At 30.4% G+C, this 22,008-nt stretch overlaps 4 protein-coding genes across 23 annotated transcripts in view; 2 read left to right on the top strand and 2 right to left on the bottom strand.

Moving 5' to 3' along the window:
* Nucleotides 1-2,677: 2,677 nt before the first annotated feature.
* Nucleotides 2,678-4,596, bottom strand: LOC124421838 (40S ribosomal protein S9). 2 transcript variants are annotated; one of them, XR_006941732.1, is made up of 5 exons: nucleotides 4,461-4,596; nucleotides 3,973-4,211; nucleotides 3,532-3,718; nucleotides 3,004-3,240; nucleotides 2,678-2,890 (listed from the first exon to the last, which is right to left on the bottom strand). XR_006941732.1 is itself a non-coding variant. In XM_046957491.1 (4 exons), the coding sequence occupies exons 2-4, from the start codon at nucleotides 4,193-4,195 to the stop codon at nucleotides 2,719-2,721; spliced, it is 582 nt and encodes a 193-aa protein (XP_046813447.1). In that variant the 5' UTR covers nucleotides 4,196-4,211; nucleotides 4,461-4,596; the 3' UTR covers nucleotides 2,678-2,718. The 2 variants fall into 2 exon arrangements, 1 of the variants encoding a protein (XP_046813447.1); XM_046957491.1 differs by lacking the exon at nucleotides 3,004-3,240.
* On the bottom strand, nucleotides 4,508-13,050 carry LOC124421835 (luc7-like protein 3). 8 transcript variants are annotated; one of them, XM_046957479.1, is made up of 10 exons: nucleotides 12,694-13,050; nucleotides 12,307-12,555; nucleotides 12,024-12,230; nucleotides 11,783-11,944; nucleotides 11,477-11,670; nucleotides 11,300-11,391; nucleotides 11,140-11,209; nucleotides 11,040-11,051; nucleotides 9,099-9,168; nucleotides 4,508-4,630 (listed from the first exon to the last, which is right to left on the bottom strand). In XM_046957479.1, the coding sequence occupies exons 1-9, from the start codon at nucleotides 12,796-12,798 to the stop codon at nucleotides 9,144-9,146; spliced, it is 1,116 nt and encodes a 371-aa protein (XP_046813435.1). In that variant the 5' UTR covers nucleotides 12,799-13,050; the 3' UTR covers nucleotides 4,508-4,630; nucleotides 9,099-9,143. The 8 variants fall into 8 exon arrangements, 6 of the variants coding, with proteins under 6 accessions (XP_046813435.1, XP_046813439.1, XP_046813434.1 ...); XR_006941731.1 differs by lacking the exon at nucleotides 4,508-4,630 and adding an exon at nucleotides 9,240-9,299 and having other exon boundaries at nucleotides 10,522-11,051; XR_006941730.1 differs by lacking the exon at nucleotides 4,508-4,630 and having other exon boundaries at nucleotides 8,428-9,168; nucleotides 10,522-11,051.
* Nucleotides 5,342-8,708, top strand: LOC124421837 (mitochondrial glycine transporter-like). 7 transcript variants are annotated; one of them, XM_046957490.1, is made up of 9 exons: nucleotides 5,380-5,547; nucleotides 6,152-6,199; nucleotides 6,333-6,376; nucleotides 7,297-7,415; nucleotides 7,498-7,582; nucleotides 7,678-7,857; nucleotides 7,951-8,122; nucleotides 8,196-8,455; nucleotides 8,531-8,708. In XM_046957490.1, the coding sequence occupies exons 3-9, from the start codon at nucleotides 6,359-6,361 to the stop codon at nucleotides 8,555-8,557; spliced, it is 861 nt and encodes a 286-aa protein (XP_046813446.1). In that variant the 5' UTR covers nucleotides 5,380-5,547; nucleotides 6,152-6,199; nucleotides 6,333-6,358; the 3' UTR covers nucleotides 8,558-8,708. The 7 variants fall into 7 exon arrangements, with proteins under 7 accessions (XP_046813443.1, XP_046813442.1, XP_046813441.1 ...); XM_046957487.1 differs by lacking the exons at nucleotides 5,380-5,547; nucleotides 6,333-6,376 and adding an exon at nucleotides 5,342-5,359; XM_046957486.1 differs by lacking the exon at nucleotides 6,333-6,376 and having other exon boundaries at nucleotides 5,379-5,547; nucleotides 6,137-6,199.
* Nucleotides 13,051-18,618: 5,568 nt separating the features above from the next.
* The window catches only part of LOC124421736 (RING finger protein 207-like), a 5,212-nt gene continuing 1,822 nt past the window's right edge, over nucleotides 18,619-22,008 (top strand). For 5 of the 6 annotated variants that reach the window (XM_046957283.1, XM_046957282.1, XM_046957284.1 and 2 more), the window contains exons 1-6: nucleotides 18,619-18,775; nucleotides 18,888-19,120; nucleotides 20,099-20,247; nucleotides 20,358-21,142; nucleotides 21,478-21,822; nucleotides 21,925-22,008. The exon at nucleotides 21,925-22,008 is cut by the window's right edge. In XM_046957283.1, coding sequence (XP_046813239.1) covers nucleotides 18,909-19,120; nucleotides 20,099-20,247; nucleotides 20,358-21,142; nucleotides 21,478-21,822; nucleotides 21,925-22,008 — 1,575 coding nt within the window. In that variant the 5' untranslated portion in view covers nucleotides 18,619-18,775; nucleotides 18,888-18,908. Of the gene's footprint in view, nucleotides 18,776-18,887; nucleotides 19,243-20,098; nucleotides 20,248-20,357; nucleotides 21,143-21,477; nucleotides 21,823-21,924 lie in introns of those variants that run through there. The other variant, XM_046957286.1, reaches the window with a different exon arrangement.

The raw sequence follows: 22,008 nt of genomic DNA, 5'->3' as shown, positions 1-22,008 counted from the left end.
CATGGAACTAAATTATCTGTACACCCTATATATGACTCTAACCCGATAACCGATTAATTCATCGAGCTTGTTGTTCTATTTGTAACGAACAAAATAAAAAAATAAAAAAGTAAAAAAGAATAAAAATAAAAATAAAAGAAAATAAAATAAATCGAATGAAATGAAAACAACTCGGACGTTTATATAAACGATATAAAGAAGATGAAGGAAGAGGAATTTAATATAAAACTCGTCACAAGTTACATATTCTTTTCTATGCAATTTATAAACGTAACTATCTTCTTTCTAATGAAAATATGTATTTCGAGTCGGTATATTAAGATTACAAGGTGCATACCATAAGTAGTTGCGCAAGCGCGACACGGAATGTACAACCTCTCTTTCTAAATGGCTAATCTGACACTAAGCTTAGAATAAGAAAGTGGGGATGAAAAGTTATGCGACTTCTTATTAAAATGCAAGAGGATAGTATCGTTGGGAATGTCATTCGTAGTTACGTATTATCAAATGGTGATAATATTTGTCTAAAAAATCGACATTAATATTCTAATTTGTTAATATCAAACAAATGTATTTATCGCTCTCTTGAGATTTTAATATAAGACAAATGTATATTTGTATATACGTAATAGTATAAATGTCAGAAAGTAAGTTGAAAAAAAAAAAAAAAGAAAAAAAAGGAAAAAAAAAGGAAAAAAAAAAGAAAAAAAAATATTCGTCATGCAGGTGATCACATGACTTTTAAACGAGTCTCTAAATTGTTATATTCATAAAAGCTATTGTTCTTATCGAACGACATTAATCAAGCTCTTAGAATAAAGCTTAACAAATATTTAAATACGTTTAAGAACCTTTTACGTAATAGATGTAAATTCGTATCCAGATTAAAACGATTTAAAGTCTTCATTTAAATATATTTATAATTAACCTAAAATTATATTCGATTATTTTAAATAACGCTAAAATGTAATTTTACAAAAATTATAATTATATTTACTTTTAAGAAAAACTGTTACCTATCACGTTCGTTCATTTATTCAACACAAATTGGAACGAAATTATCACTTTCAATTACCTTGAATTAATTATATCTAAAGGAATATTTAAATAGTAACGAAGATGTGACAATGTGGATGGTGGTCCATTTAAAAAAAAAAAAAAAAGAAGGAAAAAAAAGAAAAATAAAAGAAAAAAAAATCTCTTTCGTGGTTTTTCTCCTTAAAGCTACTCGAAGTCGGTCAAGCACTCTCACGATCGTTCATCTTTAATGCATACTTTCTTTCACAAGTGAGAGAGAGCATGTCAACGAGCGCATTTTTCTTTCTTTTTCTAATTCCTTTTCCTTTTTTTTTTTTTTTCGTATCTATACATGCCAATATACGAAGGGCAATAACTTCGGACCAACGGTGAACAAGCTTTTGGTATATTCGATAATTTCGTAGCATGAATATTCCATGAATATCGTCCCTACCGTAAACTTTCGAAAGCTTCGTGCCTTCGAAATTATTTACTCGCAAACGAAGCTCCCCCATCGAAGTCGTTGTCTCCTGTCGAATTTATCGGTCGACCACGTCTTATCGTAAATATAATTGGCTCGTTAGTCGAGTTAAAATGGGACACCCTATATATATATATATATATGTATATATGCAAATACACTATATACCGTACTACACCGGTTGTCATCGATAACAGTAAATGTAACTAGGTTCTTTTACATTTAAAAGAAAGAAAAATCCTTTTTTTCTTTTTATACGCTTATCACGCAGATATTGTGTAAAAAAAAAAAAAAAAAAAAAAAAAAAAAAAAAAAAAAAAAAGAGAGGAGAAAAAAATTATATCTTCATAAAAATTTCATACTATCTAATATAAATTGACTACTATTTCGTCCGACACTTATCTCGAGACAACCCGTATTTGCACACGAACAGCAAACCGCTATGTAAACTCTTGATCCCACTAACAAGAGATCACGCGATAGGCGTTCCACCTTACCGATCGTTGCAAACTTCTCCATTGCTTTTTATTCTTATAACGTATGTAGGATACGTGACCTTGCTTAGTATAATTTAACTTCTTTACGAGCAGTACAAAATGCAAGGACTTATCGACTTACTAAAAATAAATAAAAAAAAAAAAAAAAAGAAACGAACGAAATAAGGCAAACGACTCTACAAATCAGTCTTACAGAACGTGAATTAAATTTTAATATTGGAAAAAAGATTTAGCATACGAGAGTTTAATGCACAAAGTGCGTTTTTTTTTTTTCTTTTTTTTCTTACCGAAGAATAAATAACTCGTTTAATGGAGGAAAAGATAGAGAGAGAAAAAAACACGAGGAAGATAAAATTCTGTGGAAAGGAAAAAATATATTATTATGCGTGGAAAGATTCACTTGAAATATTTGGAAACTTTATCGAACCATTGGAAAAAGATTAGGAAAGAAGAATTATAAATGTGATTGCAAATTTTGTTAGCAAAGAATAACAAAGGGAAACCAATAAATCATTAGAAGAAAATATCAATGGATTACTTTGGATTACGAGGAAATGTCGAGAGAAAGTTTTTAATAGATACTGCACATGGAATAAGGAAAACTTATGCAAAAACATAACAAAACAACGAAAATCAGGAAATAAAAATCCCAGAGGAATCCTAATATACTTGAACATAGATGTATATCTGACAAAACTTTTATTCAACTATCATATTTATAGTTTAATCTTCCTCCTCCTCAGGTGCAGCACCACCAGAGCCCTTACGCAAGTTCTTCCTCTTTACACGGCCTGGTCTGCCACTTCCAAATGGAGATTTCAGAGAGAAATCAATGTGCTTTTGCGAATCTAATCGTACAATGAAGGAGGGGATGTTCACCACTTGCTTGCGCACCCTGAAACGATACACCATCATTCGGAACTCTTTACAAAGTCTATTACTTTGCAATCATTATGCCAATGAATGGATTTTATCGCTAGATGTCTCGTGAAAACGTTAACACAATACCGAATAAGGATGACGAGTTTCAATTGCTCCAATAATATCAACAGACGTTAAATGTTAGTATTTAACTAACATTTAAGTGGCCTGTGTGAAATAAAGTAGCTTCAAAACTTTTTTTTTAATTATTTGCAGATAGAACAGTCGTTCAGTTACATATGCAGAAGTTGCCCATTCAATTGAAGTCAAGTTTTTAGATTATTGGTCAAGTCAGGAGATCAATCAGGTGAACTGTCCTGACATCTGTAGTAGCAAAAATTTTTTGTTATAGCATCAAACGATTTGTCCTTACAAGCATGAATGAGATATGCAAAAATATATGCTTCAATAATCGCAAATTGAGACATAAGCGATTTGTCTCCTGGGATGAAACTAGACAAAGAATTATCCTTGCCCAGAGATTAACCAGGCGTTTTATCTCGCCTTAATAGATTAGAAATTATCTGTAAATGTACAGATATTCCTTGCCCAAATTATAAGGCTACAATAATCCTATAAAAGATCATTTATATATGTATGGATTTAAAAACTCACCTAATATGACGTTGACGGATCAAAACTCTGGCATGATGGATTGACTTAGCAAGACCCAATTTAAATACTTGAGTTTGAAGACGTCTTTCCAAGAAATCTTCAATTTTCAAGCCAAGAACGTAATCGAGTTTCATGTGTCCTTCATCCAACACACCGATTCTCACTAAACGACGCAACAATGCATTACCTAAGAACAATTAAGATTTGTTAGAAAGAAATAATACGTTAACATTTATCATACATGTTATTTAGTTTCCTAATTTCTCAGAACTTAATACATTCCTCAAAATTGTTAGGTCAAGAGGTGTCAGAAAATAAAGAATTAATTCATCATATAATCTTGAAATACTCTACACGCTTCTTTTATAAAAATACTTAAATATTAATTTTTAAAAACTTTATAACCTAGAAATTTAATAAAACGTGTTAGTGTATGTATACCTTCGAAAAGACGTTTTGGATCTTTTTCTTCGAGCGTAAGAAGTTCTCGAGCAGCTTTACGGATTTTGGCCAACGTATACTTGACTCTCCATACTTCACGTTTATTACGAAGACCATATTCACCGATGATTCGCAACTCCTGATCTAAACGTGCCTTCTCATAAGGCCGCCTGGGAGTTACATAGGTCTTTGAAAAGACCGAAGGAATTCGTCCGTTTACCATATTGAAAGATCGTTACCTAATGCAAGAAAAAAAAACCGAATACTTTCAAAAACCACGTAATAATTCGAATGAAGATATATTGAAAAAAAACGTGTAGCAATAAAAATGGCGACCACGTGTAGACAAATTCTTCGAAAATAAAATTAAAGATAAATATATAATTTCTTACAAAATAATATTAATTTTTAAAATAGAAATCAATAAATAAATATTGATAGTAATTATAGAACATTTAGCAATAAAATAATTATTAAAATTATCTTACCTCAGAACCGGCTTGAAGTAACGACCTAACTGTAGCGAAACACCGATGAAAATGGCCGAGTTCATTAAAACCGGAAATCATTTTCCAAGCGTAAAGATGGCGTGAATGTTAGCCAATCGCAAACGACTTGAAACTACTGCAGTACCTCCTAACGGTCATTTTTATAAGTCCTGAAAATAAATGGAAAAATATATATTTTACAATTTAATTATGATCTATAAAATATTAAAAATACATATACATTTTAATATCGTATATATATATATATATAATTTAAATATTATATTTAATAATATTACATTTAATAATATTTAAATTACGTAAATAAATAAATAGAATTGAGAAAACTAATTTCACAATTATCATAGGCTCATGTTATCTAATATTAACTGTATTTTTTTTTCTTCTTGATTATTGTACTCTATTTCTTTGAAAAAAATATGTCAAGATCCTGTTTCATGATAATTCTAATCAATGTCATTGATGTTAATTAAAAATATTCATATTATCATAAACGGTTGCATAATTTTTAATTAACGAAATAATTCAATATTAGTTATTTCTACGTTAATTTTTATTTATATTATTTATTATATTCTTTTTAATAGACAACAAAAATATTTTTAATGTTATCTAATACTTTTTGCAGATGAATTATTGATTGATAAATCCTAATAATGAATGCTTTACACATAAATATATCGTACATGCATTTTATTATTTTTCCTCTCAATGCAAAATATAATTTTATTGTCTATCATTTATATTATTATAGGTAAAAACATGTATAAATGCAGTGACTAATAAAAAACTTATGATAACCAGGTCATAAGTATAAATAATAAATAATATAATGTAAAATAATCAAGTCTCGACTATAGTAGTAGGAAAAGAAAATGGTATGTTGTACATCTCTTTTTAATATACAACCAATGTAATAAAGCGCGTGAAACTTATTAAAAATGCATTTGAATGAGGAAATATTTCGCGACATACTTCGGATAAACAAAAAACATGGAAGATTAAAGTAAAAGACAGTAAAACAATTCCTCAATAATAATACATCATAAATATCCAATAAACAAAAGTATGACATTAAAAACATAAAGATAACCTAATCTATATTCTTTAAAGAATTTGATATTTATTTATTCTTTCTTATCGCTATGATACGTGTAAGACATTTGTTTAATTTACTTTGTTCCTATGTTATCAATTTATCATGTATATACGTGCAAGTTCTTTCTTATTCTTTTATAAATCGTTATTATAAATCGTTAGGAAATCACGATTTATAATAACAAAGCTTTTGAAACATTCTGTGAAAATTATATTTTTCTCATGGAAAAAAAAAAGAAAAAATCATATCAGTGCTATAATTTGTGTTCGTGTACGTAATAATATTTTGCTGTTCAGATTATAATTTTTAATATCTATATGATATATAAAAGACTATTACAAAATCTTATTTCTAAGTATAATAACATATCTAATGAGACCAAGTAAAATTGTTTCAAAATTAAGGTTACATGAATACTCTTAGTCATTCCTATACATAAAAAATTAACAGACTTTAAACTCAACAATGTATAATGAACTTCCTATATTACGTATATTACTAAGTCACGTTTAAATCACGTTTCTCTCGACTATTTTTTAATATTTTTATATGACAGTATTCTGATATGCAGGGTCATTCAATTGACCTGGAGAGCGAAGAAACTGAGATAAGCAAGGAAGTAAGTATTCGTCACGCTTTAAATGACTTCAGTATCTTTAGTGGCACGAGACAGTTAAGAAAGGTTTTATTTTATTGATTTGCTGCATCAATAAGAGCTAGACTACAGTGATTCTTAATTTATATTTCACAAGCTTCCAATCAATTACAAAATATAAAAATGGAGGCTATAGGAGCCGTAAGTATTATTATTTTTAAATTAATTGATATTTCTTTTTTTTGTATAATGATACAAAAGGCACACAAGATCTTACGATCGTATATCTTTTATATTCAAATTTGCAATTGAAAATTATTTTGCTTTTTAACATATATTACTTTTTAATATATATTACTTGTAATATTATTGTTTATATTTCACTTGAAATTTATATAAAATATCTTTGTCGATATTCATGAAATATAATATATAGAATTGTATGCAATGTATAAGTAAATTTTCATAAATAAAATATATTATGTATTCTTTTGCGTTAAAAAAATAATTTATTTATTGTTTATTGAACATATTATTCAAACTAATATTCCAAGAATAGTTTTATATTTAAAAGTATTTGTACAGTCTATAATTGTCCTGGTTACGTCGAAATTGAATATCACAAAATATATGTATTTCTTGATCATTTTCCAAATAGTGATAAGTTAATGTCAAAATAATGAATCTAATGCCAAAACTGTAACTAACACTCATTACTGTATCATCCAAATATTATGAATAATAGAGCATGGAATAATTTTATCATCTTATTCATAAACCTGATAAATTATTCTTATTATAAAATATAGCATAGTTATCAATTATTTATATATAAAAATAAGTTCACGAACAATATATGTTTATCTTCGCAAATAGATAATTGTATTGACCTTTGAATGAGATTAGTATTCACGTGAGGAAACTCGTGTGAGATATCATGTATAAAGACATAAATTTAAGAGATAATCAATAGTTGGAATTATTTGTAATTTAGTATTATATTACACAATGAACTTGATTAATTCATTTTGGAATTGATATAAGTGTTTACACATTAATTGGCTTGTGATTATTCAAACAAAAAAATAAAAAAAAATAAAATAAAAAATATATTTTTACAGTATCCCATATTAAAATCTTTTCTTGCTGGCTCATTTTCTGGTACTTTTTCGACAATTCTATTTCAACCATTGGATTTAATTAAAACTAGATTACAAAGCAGAGTTACTACTCATGTTGAGTAAGTAATCAAACAAGATTATTAATAAAATTAATCTACTTGATATATTAGATATAAATGTATCACGCATAACTACTTACAGACCAACAAGAAATGGGATGCTAACAACAATTGTACATATAATAAAAAAAGAAAATGTATTTGGATTATGGCGGGGTATGACACCAGTAAGTAGTACAATGCAAAGTATATCTAATATGTAAAATGAATATGTTAATTGCATAGAATATAGGAATATTAATAAAATTATTTTTTTTTTTAGTCTATAACAAGGGTCATCCCTGGTGTTGGACTCTACTTTTCTTCTTTGGATTGGTTAAAACATACATTACAGCTAGAAGAACCATTGACACCTCTACAAGCTATATCGTTAGGTATTACAGCTCGATCTATGTCTGGTGGTTTATTAATTCCAATTACCGTTGTTAAAACACGATTTGAGGTACAAATGCATTAAATAACATTCCAATAGGATGCATTTATATATATTGTTTCACAAAATACTCTATATTATTTAACTATAATATTTTTATAGAGCGGCGTTTACAAATACAATAGCGTTGCAGAAGCTTTGAGGCTCATATATAGGCAAGAAGGTATTAAAGGTCTGTCAAGTGGCCTAGTACCAACATTACTTCGCGATGCACCATACAGTGGTCTTTATCTGTTATTTTATACACAATTAAAACAAATAGCTGCTCATACAGGTAACCTACGGTGAAGATAAATTTATTAAAAGTAATCTTCTTAAATGCTAATATGCACTCTTCATTTCTTTAGAGCTCATTCATCAAAATACCTCTGTACCAGTACACTTCAGCTGTGGGGTTTTAGCAGGAATTTTTGCTGCTATTGTAACGCATCCACCAGATGTTATTAAAACGAAGATGCAACTTTATCCAAATGAATTTAAAACTATTTACAGTGCCACTTATATTGTATATAAAAAGTATGGAATTTTAGGATATTTTAAAGGAATTATTCCTAGAATGTTAAGAAGAACACTAATGACTACTATGGCTTGGACTGTTTATGAACAGGTATATTTACACTAGGTCAAATTTTTAGTATCATTTGATTATGCACATAATTAAATCCACCCATCAATTTTACAGATTACACGAAGCATTGGGTTAAAATAAAATTTAATAAATTATGCTGATTGGTATAAATAGAAAATTTTAACCACATAACAACAATTATTTATATACAGTATTAGAATGAAGCAACGTATTGCTCATTGTATTACCAATATATGTATTTATTTAATAAATTATATATTTTTATAGATTACCTAGTTAAATATATATTTTTATGTTACAAGTGTACAAGATAATACCAGTCATTTAATGGTTTTTTAGACTACTCTTTATCTGCATTTTGTGATTATTTTTTTATGTTCTTTCTCAGGTTCATTTTATTAATTTCAAATAACAATATTACGAGTATTACAACGTAACCTATGGACATTTTACCTTGTTTGGTTGGTATGTATAGTAATGTAACAATTACTTTTAGATGTAAATAAAATTGCAATAAAATAACATTCACGCATTATTTAAAGGCCGATTTTCAGGAATCATTAATGATTCGTTAAAATGACGTAAAGTACTTTAAATAAATTCATCCATATTTATATAAAATTCATGACTTTTCAATGTGAAGATTATGCAAAATCTTTACCTTAATAATACATAAAGCAGAGTGCACGTGGATCTGTCGGACTGGTTATTCCCATTGCCCTGTCTTCGCTCTGAAAATAGAGAATCCATGTTTTAAAAGTTAAGATTTAACAAATATTATTTTCATACGAATCGCAATTACTTTCAAACGCTTAACATAATTCCCTTATTGTAGCTGTTGTTAACCTCATTATGTTAAATTCTTAAACAGAAATAATATTATACTTCAATTATATGCATGAGTAAGCAATTAATATAATTCAAAATATCATTCTGATAGCAGCTTTAAAATTATAAGAACTTATGTTTCCTCCATTATATAATTTATAAGTATCATCGAAAAATATAAAAAAAAAAAAAAAAAAAAAAAAAAAAAAAAAAAAAAAAATTAAATTAATTAATTTTCTAAAAAAATATTTAGTTCATCTTTTCATAGATCTAAAATCCAATATTTTCTATCTCTATATGTTATTAAATACTAATTATATTATGTAATATTATAATATTTGTAATAAAGTTATAATATTTCTGTGCTGCAATACAAAATGATAATATTGAAGTTGAAGTTTATTAGAGTAAACTTTTATATTTCTGTAAGTAAATATTTAAAAAGCAGATTATAATAATAATAAAGAAACATTTATATCATTAATGAATTGTGTAAATGTAAGACATATGTAAAATATGTATCTTCTCTATCAAAGCTGAAACGAAGGACATGGCAAACTGAATAATATGAGACTATATATAAATGAGGGAAGTCCTAGGAGCAGCTCAATTTATGATCCATATGGCCTCTGTTGTGATCCTTTTGATCGATGTAGGATAATGCTAAAGAATAATCATTTCACCCATTTATAAAAATTATAATTTTACCCGCACCCTAACCATTAAGAACTAAAAGTGTAAATAAAGTGACACGTGCAAGGAGGGAAGAAAATATTTCATATGATACACATTTCTCATAAATTGTAAAAAGGGGAGTAGTAAGAAATTCCTTATCAAATTGAGGAAATGTTTAAATAATCAATTTGATACTGGTATAATATTTATGATGACAATTGAATCAATTTCATATTTTTAACTCACTGGCTATAGAAATAACAGGAAAGTTACTCTGAACATTTAAGTTCGAAGTTTGAAAATACTACAATTGATCTATCCAATTTCTGTTCTCATAGGTATCATTAATATGTCCCTAAACGAAAAACTCTCAGATAAATTATCATTGAAAGTCATCTTGACAATGCTCCAATCAACTGCAATTAGGAAGTAAGGAAAGTAATAGCAGGAGGACTTTGTTATCATTTCCTTTAAGCACTAGCACTGAAGTATCACTCCAAAAATAAACATCATCAATTTCAAAAAAGTCTAACTTTCCTAAGAAAAGGACATGTTTGGTATTATCATTCCGATATAAATACCTCAGAAATGCGTAGCAGAAGCTAGGTTTGTATAGTCACAGTCACACAGGGCACTGTCGTTGCAGGTCTACGGAAGTAGGCACTGTTTCCTCCACTAAACCACTAATTTCTTTTCGACAAAAAAGCTATGCAGTCGTTGATATTACATAATGATTTACTGTATTTAACCTATGAAGACATTATACCGATCAAAGCAAGCATAGGTATACCTTCTCCTATCTTGCTCTGTAGACAATATCTATAGTACTACATGATAAATATACCTTTCTTTTGTGAACGACTTTACTACTCCTTGCTCGACATTACCTCGATGCAGCTTTTTCAAGCTATATGTTACATAGAATGAGCTCGTCACATTGAAAATAAAATGCTGTACAATCAGGTCCATATGAAATTTAGTAAGAGCATTTCTCCAATTAATAGGCAGGATCAAAGACTGGTACGTTGTGACTGTATGCGATTCTTCAAAATCACAGATAATTATCATGTACATATTATGTGCATCTAATGAAACTCACCTGGTAAAGAACCTGTACAGTAAATGAGACGAATATATCGTTAATTGTTTAGTGCATACCTGGCTTAGTTCTCACTCACTAACCAATCAAGAGTAGTTACTTGTGACTTCGACTTCGAGATCGATGGCGACGACGATTATGGTGACTGGAACTTCGATGATCCCGATTTCCTATAAACGATTATAAGCACATGTATATACGTCATTACGGATAAGTTCATTTCTCATTTAAATTTCGTCAAATCGATTAACTTTTTGTACCTTTGTCGCGAGAATGACGTCGATGATTATCGTCATCACGATGTCGATCATGCTTCTCTCTAGATCTGCTTCTACTTCTATGTCCAGAATTCCTGTAAAGCAAATTTTATTAAGAATTTGATAATTGCATTTTTTCTCTCTTTTTTTTTTTCACGTTATAATTATCTAAATATTAACCTATGACTTCCTGAGTCATGTCTACCCTTGTCGTCGTCTGTACGTCTACGACGTTTATCCCTTTCTCTATCTCGATCTCGATCTCTATCACTTTCTCTTCTTCGTCTATCAAGTTCTTCATTAGCACGTGCTCTCTGTTTTCTCTCCTCTTCTCTTTTCTGCTCTTTTTCATCCCTTGCTTTTTCACGTTTATTCTATACAAAAACAAATTATTTGCGTTTATAAAGAAAAAAGAAAAAAGAAAAAAAAAAAAAAAGTTAGCTATCGACATTAATCATTATAAAAGTTAACTGATTTTGATTGTACCATAATTTCTTGAAGAGCACTTTTTAATCTTGCATAACCCACATGTTGTTTACCCATCAAATGATCATCAATTCGTTGTTGAGCATCTCCAACAATAAGAAAAGCACCACACACATCACATACCTCCATTTGTTTTTCTTGAGCCGCAGCTAATTCAGCAGTCTTAATGGAAAATTAAATATTTAATAAAATATTTAAAATAATATTTATAAACAAAAGTATAGCCCCATTAATAACTTACTTGATTATAATGGCTATTATCGTTAGACTTTCTAAGAGTTTCCCGTTCTTCTTTTAATTGATCACAAAGTCTCATTAGGCCTTGAGCTTGTTCTACATTTCCTTGAATTCCACTTTGTTCTGCCTCTTCTACTAATTTGTTTATTTTTTCCGTTAGCAAAGCTATTTGTTCTTCATTTCTTTGAGTCTGTGCAGGAGTCAGAGTAGGCTGAAGAAAGAATATAACAAAATTAAAAATCTTAATGATTTGTATTACTTTCAATAAAAATCTAAATAATAAATACCGCTTCAGTTCTTCCAATAAGAGCAAGACGTTGTTTGCCTTTGACAATTTTTCTTTCAACCTCATTCAACATACTTTGACAGAATCTAATAAATTCATCTTCGTATTGCTGTTTACGATATGAGTATGGCGCTTTCTCAAAAAGTTCTCTCGCCTCATCGTCGTGAACTCGAGAACAAGCCCCAAGGTCAGCTCTCGTATTCACAAATAAATCATGAGGACAGAATTTTACCAAATATAATTTGCAAAACTGTAAAGAAATAAAACTTAGCTATTATCAAATAATGTAGAAATTAATCATTAAAATGATATTAAAAGCATCGATCGTTAATCAAATGACGTGTTCGTTGAAAGAAACGAAAGAACAATTTTATTAACGTGATCATACCTCAGGATCCTCCCAATTAAGTTCTTTTGGTTTTTCATTGGGAAGAACATTTCTATTTCTCCCCATAAGCTCGTCAAGTAAAGCAGCAGCAGCGGCAGCAGCCATATTTCAAAAAAATGACCTAACTCCGAACGTTAGACGAAAACTCAAAACGTCGAATAATTTCGTTCAAATGACATTAATCGCTACAAACGAAACGTTATATTTCTCGGAAAACTCGAACAAAACGAAAGGCGAACGATAAAATAATTGAATATTAACGACGTTTAGAAAAATTACACGTAGTAATATATAAACGGACAGCTCAGAAAAGTGATAAGACTCAGTAATATTGCAAACACTTTTACACTATAGATGACACTAGCGTTGTAAACAGATATCTTAGTTCAGTCATGCGACCGCGCTATGGCGCTGTACATCAAAGAGAACTATATTTTATGGCAATTCGGTCACGTGATGCTGTGGCGCTGTAATCGCGAAAACCAAAGAGATCTATATTTTCTAAGTCGCTTGGAGCATCTAGTTAATAAAAGTCTAATAGTTGATATGAAAGAGGTTATATAGAAAAATAAAATGATTTTTGTTTATTATAATTTTGGAAATTTGCATTAATCATAATCATTCTGAGTCTTCTTATTTACCTACAGAATATAATCTGTATAAACGATATGTATGGATAAAATTAGACCAATCATCATACAGACAATATCGATAGCATGTGTGATTTTTTATCGTGTCACTTGAGGGCATTGAAGGTATCTTAAATTTAAAGTTATTGCAATTGGTCAGCTAAGTCAGTAAAAAAGATCAATCGATAAATTTTTTTATTTTTTGTTTTTTGTTTTTTGTTTTTTTTCTTTTTATATAGATATATTCTGAACGAAATTTCAATAAATTTAAATAATTAAAATATAATACTTTAATATTCAATAATATTATAAGACTTTTTTCTGAAAAACAAATAGTATTATTAAACAATGATGATTGGTAATTACATAGAAATTGTACAAATCATTTAATATATATACAGTTCTACCAATCCGATAATTATAATGTATTAATTCGAAAACCAGTAAAAATGCAATAACATATTGCAAAGAGTTAAAATTAATCATTTACTTTGATTCGAATCAACGAAGTTTGTATCTACGATATAAAAATAAAAATCATCATAATTCGATAAAATATTCTAGTAGAATTTTTAATTAGATGTCTTAATACGTAAATTAAAAAGTATTTCTCATTAAAACAACTGAATCGTTAAAATTGTACGATCAAATTGAAAGATCACTTTTCGACATATATATGGTTATATATATATATATATATATGACATATAACAATGGCAGAAGTAGAAAAAAATTAAGAAGAGAAAAAAAAAATTAAAAGAAATGATTAATGTTGATAATTATAATCTATTTGTCTCTTCTAATCGTTTAAAGAAAATTTCTCACTTCGTTTGATAAAAGAAACTTTTTTTTATCATTTCGATGAAAAATAATCAAATGAAGGAACATACTCGGTGAATATCTTTCGTTTTGTGGATGAAAAAGTATATATATATATATATATATATATATATATATATATATATATATATATAGAGAGAGAGAGAGAGAGAGAGAGAGAGAGAGCTACGACGCAACAAAATCGTATAGAAAGAAGAAGAAAAGAGTCGCAGGCGCCTCCGGTTAACTAACTTTCAAATAATGGACGCGCGTTCCACTGAGAAAGAGAGAGGGAGAGAGAGAGTTTATAAATAGAAAATATACTGCAACTTCCGTACGACGAACTCAAAACCATAATTTTGCTTCCCCATTAATGATGCTTTGTATAAACTTACGAAATACAACTACTTTACTTAGATACATTTTACACTACTGTTGGTACGTATTGTATGCAGGAAAAAATGACGGCTAAAATATAATTTTTCTATTTCTTAATTTCATTTTTCTTTTTTTTTTTTTTTTTCTTCTTTTCTTTTCCTTATCATTAATGGGATTTTATTCAACACTTTTCATAGTTATATTTTATATCGTCGGAACGTATTGTATGCACGAGAAGAAAATGACGCCTAAAAAGTTTAATATATAATTCATCTATTTTTCAATTTATTTTCTTTTCTTTTGAATATCGGTTTTAATATAATATTTTTGTTCATTAATACAATATTATCAATTAATATAATAATTTTCAATTAATATAATGATTAATATTAATACGTATTAATATAATAATTTTGTTCAGTTACATTTTACGCCATTTGGATTTATTGAATGCACCAGGAAAAAAAAGTGACGTCTAAAGTGTAATATAATTTTTTGTATTTTCCGATTTAGTTTTTTGTTTTCTTTTGAATTTTGTTTTAGATAGTAATTTTCGTAATTACATTTAACATCGTCGGAACGTGACTAAATGCATGTGAGAAAAAAAAGAGTATCTAAAGTATAATATAACTTTTATAATTTTCTCTGATCTTTTTCTGTTTTCTTTTACATTTCGTTTTACAGAATATTTTACGTAGTTACATTTTAGTTATATTTTAGTTACATTTTATACCGTCGGGACGATAAGATTGACGGCAAAAAAAAAAAGAAATGGCGCCTAAAATACAATGTAACGTTTGTATTATTTGATTTATTTTGTTTTCTTTTGCATCGCACGGATTACTTTGCTTAATCAAATTTAACACCGTCGGGACGTATTTAAAATTGTACGATAAAATTGTATCTAAAATATTTCTATTTATCAGTAGTTCTTTCCCTTACGTTTTCATTTTACACAGCACTTGACGTAATTACATTTTACACTGTAATCGGAACGTATTGGACGATTGAGAAAATGGTGCCTATAAAATATAATATAATTTCTATATTTCTTAATTTTCTTCTTTTTCTTTTTCTTTTTCTCTTTTTATTACATTTTAAAGAAACGTGAAGAAAATATATCGTAAAAATGCTACGCTAATTTCAATATTTTCTCCTCACTAGCGTTAAAAATGTTGGATAATTGATTTATTTCTTTCTCTGGCTGGTGGGAGGAAGGGGGGGGAGGATTGGGTGGAAGGGAGGGTAAAAATAAAAATAAAAAAAAAAAAAAAAGAAAAAAGACAAAAAGAAAAATAAAAAAAGAACTTTTCCTCGTTAACGATCTTCTTTTGAACGTTTTTCTAGGAAACAAGGGGGAAAGAAAAAAGATGAAATAGAATTCCTTTCGTAATTATTCGGTAGACGGTTCGAGCGCTTGGCACGGTATCAGAAACAGACAGAGAGAGAAAGAAAGAGAGAAAGAGAGAGAGAGAGAGAGAGAGAGAGAGAGAAGCGTTCTCCAGCTGCACCAGATTTCTCTCCAATAATCGTTTATTCGAAAGATCAACATCTGTCATTTGGTATTTGCCGCTTCATCACGACGGTTCTCAGGTACTTTAGATTATATAAGAATATTTTTGAAAATGAAAAAGTATTGCCAAAGGATGTAAGATAAATATTTTCCTATCTATTTTATTTCTCTGAGATTTGCCTAATTTTTTGATTCGATAAAAAAAAATAAACTAAATCAATTTCGTTGCATATAAGTCTTAAGGATTATAAACATTTGTAAAAAAAAAAAAAAATAATATTGTAGTTAAAATCGATAAAATTGATGAAGATTAGATATTGCTTTCTCTGACATATATATATATATATATATATATAGTCCTCATTAGTTATTAGATTTTTCGTACATTGAAGAGCAGGTGTATGGTTCGAGGAAAAGCATATTGCGGTTGCCAGGAAAGGAAGGAGGAGGGTCGTAGAATTGGCGCCCACTGACCCGTTGGAGGGTCAGCAATTTACTCAGGGCCGTATAATATTTTGGTATCGCATGTACCCATAAAAGAACATGATATATCTATATAATATCTAGAAAAGACAGGTCGAAAGTTTGTTTATTTTTAACTTTTCCTGGATTTCACTGCGTAATACCGGAAACGATAATGTCAAAGATAGAAAGGAGGTGTGAATTTTTTAAAGAAACGATATTGATCGGTACGTACTATTTTATTTTATCTCTTGTATTATATGTATATATATATATATGTGTGTGTGTGTGTGTATGTGTGTGTATGTATGCATATATTTATGTATGCTTGACAGCTTAATATCTGTAACAGAAACGTGTAAAATCTATCTAAAGAGACTGTACTTTATCGGAGCAATAACGGATTGCGAGATATACATATATGTATATATGTATGAGACGTATTTGTCTATACGATAATACTTCTGGGATTTCAACGGCGCGAGCAACGATGTAATTTAAAATCTTCCTGAAATCTTTTAAAGATATTCCTTCAGTCGCAATAAACACAAAGTGTAGGTATCGTATAATATTACAATATGTTTGTGAGATCTCGACTTAAAGCGTTTATCACCCGTCTCATTCAAACTATTTTTAAAGAGACCGTACTAATGTCTCTCTTATGCATGTATGTATATGCTTCTGTATTCGTCCAAACAACATTTTGTTTCAATATTTCTTTCTTTCTTTTTATCTTTTCTTTTGTCTTCAAGCACTCCAAACAGTTATTATTAATCATGGATAAGGAAGTCAACGTGAAAAAAATTCATTTTCGACTTTAATTCTTTTCAATGATTTATCAAATATTAAATGAAAAATAGTTAAAATAGCGGGTGAAAGGAAAAAATTTGCATAACCGCATTAAATGCGCGTGGCGCATCTACAAGTAGGCGGCGCCCTTAAGGACCTTCTTTTATAGGTTAAAAGGGCAAGACTATAGGGGTTGAGCAAATCGAGAGCAAGACAAATCTGGTGTAACATTTTAGTCTTACTATATATATACACACACACACACATATATATGTATACGTATATACATGTAATACATACATAGATATATATAGGATTATTTGGAGTCCCTAGTTAAAAAGAAGATGATATTTTTATATCTTTCAGAATTTCATCGTTTCATTTTTAATATCGAATTTTTATTACGAATTTTTCGAACACCCTACTACTGTAGCGAACGACGAAACGCCAGACATAAAGAGTTGAGAAATACAAAAGAATATCCGAATTCATATATATATACATGCATATATACTATGTATATACATGTGATCTATTTCTTTTTTCATATGCGTCATGCACGCTGGATGCTCTCGCCAAACGGCAAAGACTCGTCTCGCTATGTTACTAACACTTTTGTCCACGTAAATTTGTGCACATTTCTATATATGTATATATATATATATATATATATATATATATATATATATATATGTAAGTCGCATATAGAGCTATGTCTGCAGGGGTGCGGAAAGAGCTCGGAGGAGACGACAAGGGGTTGCTGTCTCCTCCTGCGCACTCACACGATAACCCTGCGTGAACGAGCCTCTGCACGTACACAACCTTGTCCTTCGCATAGGCGCAGCTCTTTCAAATATTTTTTTTTATCCTGTTCACACTTTAATCTGTTAAAACTTTAACGATATATATATATATATATATATATATATATATATATATCATTGCGGTGAAGTCTTTTGAATATTTAATATAATTAAACAGAGAAAATATTGAAAGAAAAAAAAACGTCTAATATTTCGTCTAATATATCGTTTGTTATAGCAAATAAGAAGTAAAATATTTTGTTTCTTTTTACGAAGATGGCTCGAAAGGATTGTAAATATTTGAAAACTTTAAAGAGAAAGAGGATATAGTCGATCAATAACTTGAATCTAAATTTAACTTAATAGATGTTAGAATTTAAGAAATAAATGAATGAGCTTAGAAAATAATTGGTAGAAAGGAGAAGATAATATGGATGGTATTTAGCAAGAACGTTGATCAGACGTTGAAAGGTATCCTTAGGGTGGTGCACGATCGGCGCCTATGGCCCTTCAGGCGGTGTATGCGTGCGCCTTCTATGCGGGTAGAGGGAGAGATTGGTGGGCGCCCCAATGACGTCAGGGCCGATCGTCAGGCGCAAACGGGGTTGGCACCGTACTACGTCAGAATGACGAGCCGATAAACCATCCCATCGTGATTCTCTGCGGCGGGCGGGCCAACGGTCTTGGGGGTAAACATCTTTGTTAATTTAACATATTTCTCACGACGAGACACTTCCTCGGAGAACGAAGAAATTCATCGAGGGTGGAAATTGGTATACTTGGAAATTTGACTTCTTCCAGGTGACCGTCGGTTCGCGGAGAATGGCGAGCTCCGGGTCGGTGGCTGTCGACGGGGTCGGCGAGAACAATGCCACGTCCGGAGTCGATCCCGTTGTCCCCAGGAATCCATTAGTCTGTGGTGTTTGTCATGATTATTACAACGAGCCTTGCCTGCTCTCCTGCTTTCATACGTTCTGCGCCCGCTGTATACGTGGCCCTCATCTCGACGGAAAAGTCACCTGTCCCATCTGCGGGTAGTTAACAACGTCTGTTATTGCATGGCCCTACCCTTAGGATATTCGTGGGATCTACGCTCATCCCGAACAAGCAGTTTCTGCATGCTTCGTGCTGGCCTGCTGACTTTAAGAATCGCTGTGTACGTTGCAAGTAAAATAATCCAAAGTATTCCTTTTATTTATTATATTTCGTTCACTTAAAAATGCACCGAAAGCTTTCTCTCTTGTCCTTTCATAGCAATAACATCTTAATGGTTTATACTTTGAAGATTTTTCTAATTAGGTATATATCGCATCTATAGTATATAAGCGTCGTTTTTTTTTTTTATTCTTGATCCATGTTAAATGTTATTTTTGCATGTTAAAAATATTTTATGGAATAATCTTGAAATTTTTCTACAACAAACATTCAAATACTTGTTTTGCAGTATCTGTTTAGGTATTACTGATACCTGGTTGTAGCACGCCTATGAGATGTTTACCTACATTCACACATTGTGTAGAGCAGAGTAAATACAGTGTTGATCGATACTCAATCAATATGTTTGGTGCTGCATCTCTATCAAACTAGAGAGAAGTGTGTGGAATTCATTGTCTACTGTTCTTATTGTCTTCTATCTAATTGCATGTATCCATTCATGATGTTACAGTGGCATTCTTTATTGTCTGCATATCTGTGATTTACTTCATGATGTAGGTGTTGCATTCATTATTTTCTAGTACAATTCTTTGATCAGCTTTTAATCCTTATCTAGACGGAGTTCATCCATTATATTGAAGTTTTTATTCGATTCAATTTGAAAGATTCAATTAAGAAGATTGAAGTTAGTTGTGCATGTTTTATTATGAGTTTATAAAATTGTTATTTTTTACATTTTTGAAAGATTACATATTTAAAATAATATTCTTCCAGTTTGCACAAATTTCATCTATTGATTGTTCACTTCTATTCTATCTCATTATTATTATAAAATATTAATATTTTTATATTTACAGGCAACAAACACAACTTAAAGAGGGTGCACAATTACCACCACCGGATCAGTTGATACGTCAACTAGTAGAACTAGCTAATTCTGAAAATCCACCATGTGCCAATTGTGATAAGCGAGACAAATCTACTATGTTCTTCTGCACAACATGTGGTATTTTCTTATAAAATATTTTATTATTATTTAATGTTATTTTCTACAAGCAAAAATATATTATAAAAATATATTATAGCATCACTCAATATAGATATATTAATTTATAGGGCAAGCACTATGTACTCATTGCAGAGAGCATACACACCGTGCAAAAATGTTCTCCTCTCATGAGGTGGTACATATGAGTAAATGTGCAAAAGATACTCAACGTCGTTGTCCTTCTCATGGGGAGCAGTACATCATGTATTGTCAAAGCGCCAAATGCATGCTTTGTGCAACTTGTTTTCGTGATACACCGGTAGACGCTCGATTACATTGCGTGGACATCGAAAGTGCTTGGCAACAGGCTTCAAAAAAAATGGAAAGAGCAGCAAATTCAATTTGCGAATTGCAGGCAGGCGTAAGAGATGGAGTTTTGGCATTAAAGTCACAATTGGATGAATTACGGCATAGCCTGGAGTCAGAAAAACGCGCATTAAATTCATTCTGTCAAGGAATGCAGGAAGCGATTACTAAAACTCACGCATCCGTTCTCACGGAACTTCAACGTCAATTTGAAATAAAGGAAAGAATGATTCGGACTCGATTGCTATCCTTGGGTAGTGCACTTCCAATACTACAGATGCATTTAATGCTGTGTACAGCTTTTACAAGTGGTGCGACGAAATATCAATTTCTTGAACTCGCACATCCCATGCTCGAAAGATTGAGTCGCGTAGCACAACTTGGACATCCTACAAGACCTCCTCTACTTGCTGCTCATTTGAAAATAAATTATAGAAGCGATTTTGCTCGTACGTTACAGCCTTTCATTGGTCAGGTACAAACGCCGAAAGAATCATTGTACGATCAGACTCATACGATGACCCAACAGGAACCGCAGGTTATACAGGTACTTATAAACACTTCATTTTGCATCGATACCTATTTTTAATTTTACATTACAAGTTTGTTTTTCACTGCATTTCTCGCGCACAATTCTGTGTAAGTACTTTTGTTTACAGGATTTACTATGATGTTTGTTTTGAAAATGTCGTGGTAGCTTGTAGATATATTAGAAAGAAACTTTTTTGTAGCGCATTGGCTACACCAGGCTCTCAATGTTTTGTTCGGTAATAGAGAACGGTAGTCGGATATATCGTAGCCAGTGAACACAATTACTGTAACTCTATTGTGGTAAATCATAGTAAGCTTTATCATTATATCAGGAATACATTTTTCTAACAGAGCAGCAAGTCTGCTCAGAGAATCCAGCCGAAGAACGGAAGTGACAGTGGGCCATTTTCCAACCATTGTCGCACCTTCGATACCCAATTGAAAGAGCTAAGTCAACAACTGATGACGGTGAAAGAACGTTTAGGAGAACTTCATCGAGACGTCGCACTACTTAGAAGAGCGAATACACCGCCTGTGGGTACGCGTTACGAACACGTGGCGAGAGATTGTCGCGTGTTGGAACAGCAATTGGATCATCATCAGTTAGAATTAGAACGATTGAGAAACGTTTTTGACGCTTTGTGGGAAGAACAATTGTGTAGGATTCATATAGAGAAAGAAATTTTTCATTCTCAGGTGTATATATTTCGAAAAAAAAAAAAAAATATCCATATTTCAAATTCTACTTTGAAAATTCTTTTCCTTCTAGATTTTATAAACAACAGATTTCTTTTATAGATGGACGATATTCTATCTTTAAGGAGCGAAGTGAAACAATTACAAAGTCTTACACAGCAATTGGAACCATTTGTGAAATCATTT

This window comes from Vespa crabro, chromosome 2 (genome assembly GCF_910589235.1).
Source record: "Vespa crabro chromosome 2, iyVesCrab1.2, whole genome shotgun sequence".
In the NCBI taxonomy this organism is placed as follows: domain Eukaryota; kingdom Metazoa; phylum Arthropoda; class Insecta; order Hymenoptera; family Vespidae; genus Vespa; species Vespa crabro.
This window is presented reverse-complemented; position numbering and strand designations above follow the sequence as displayed.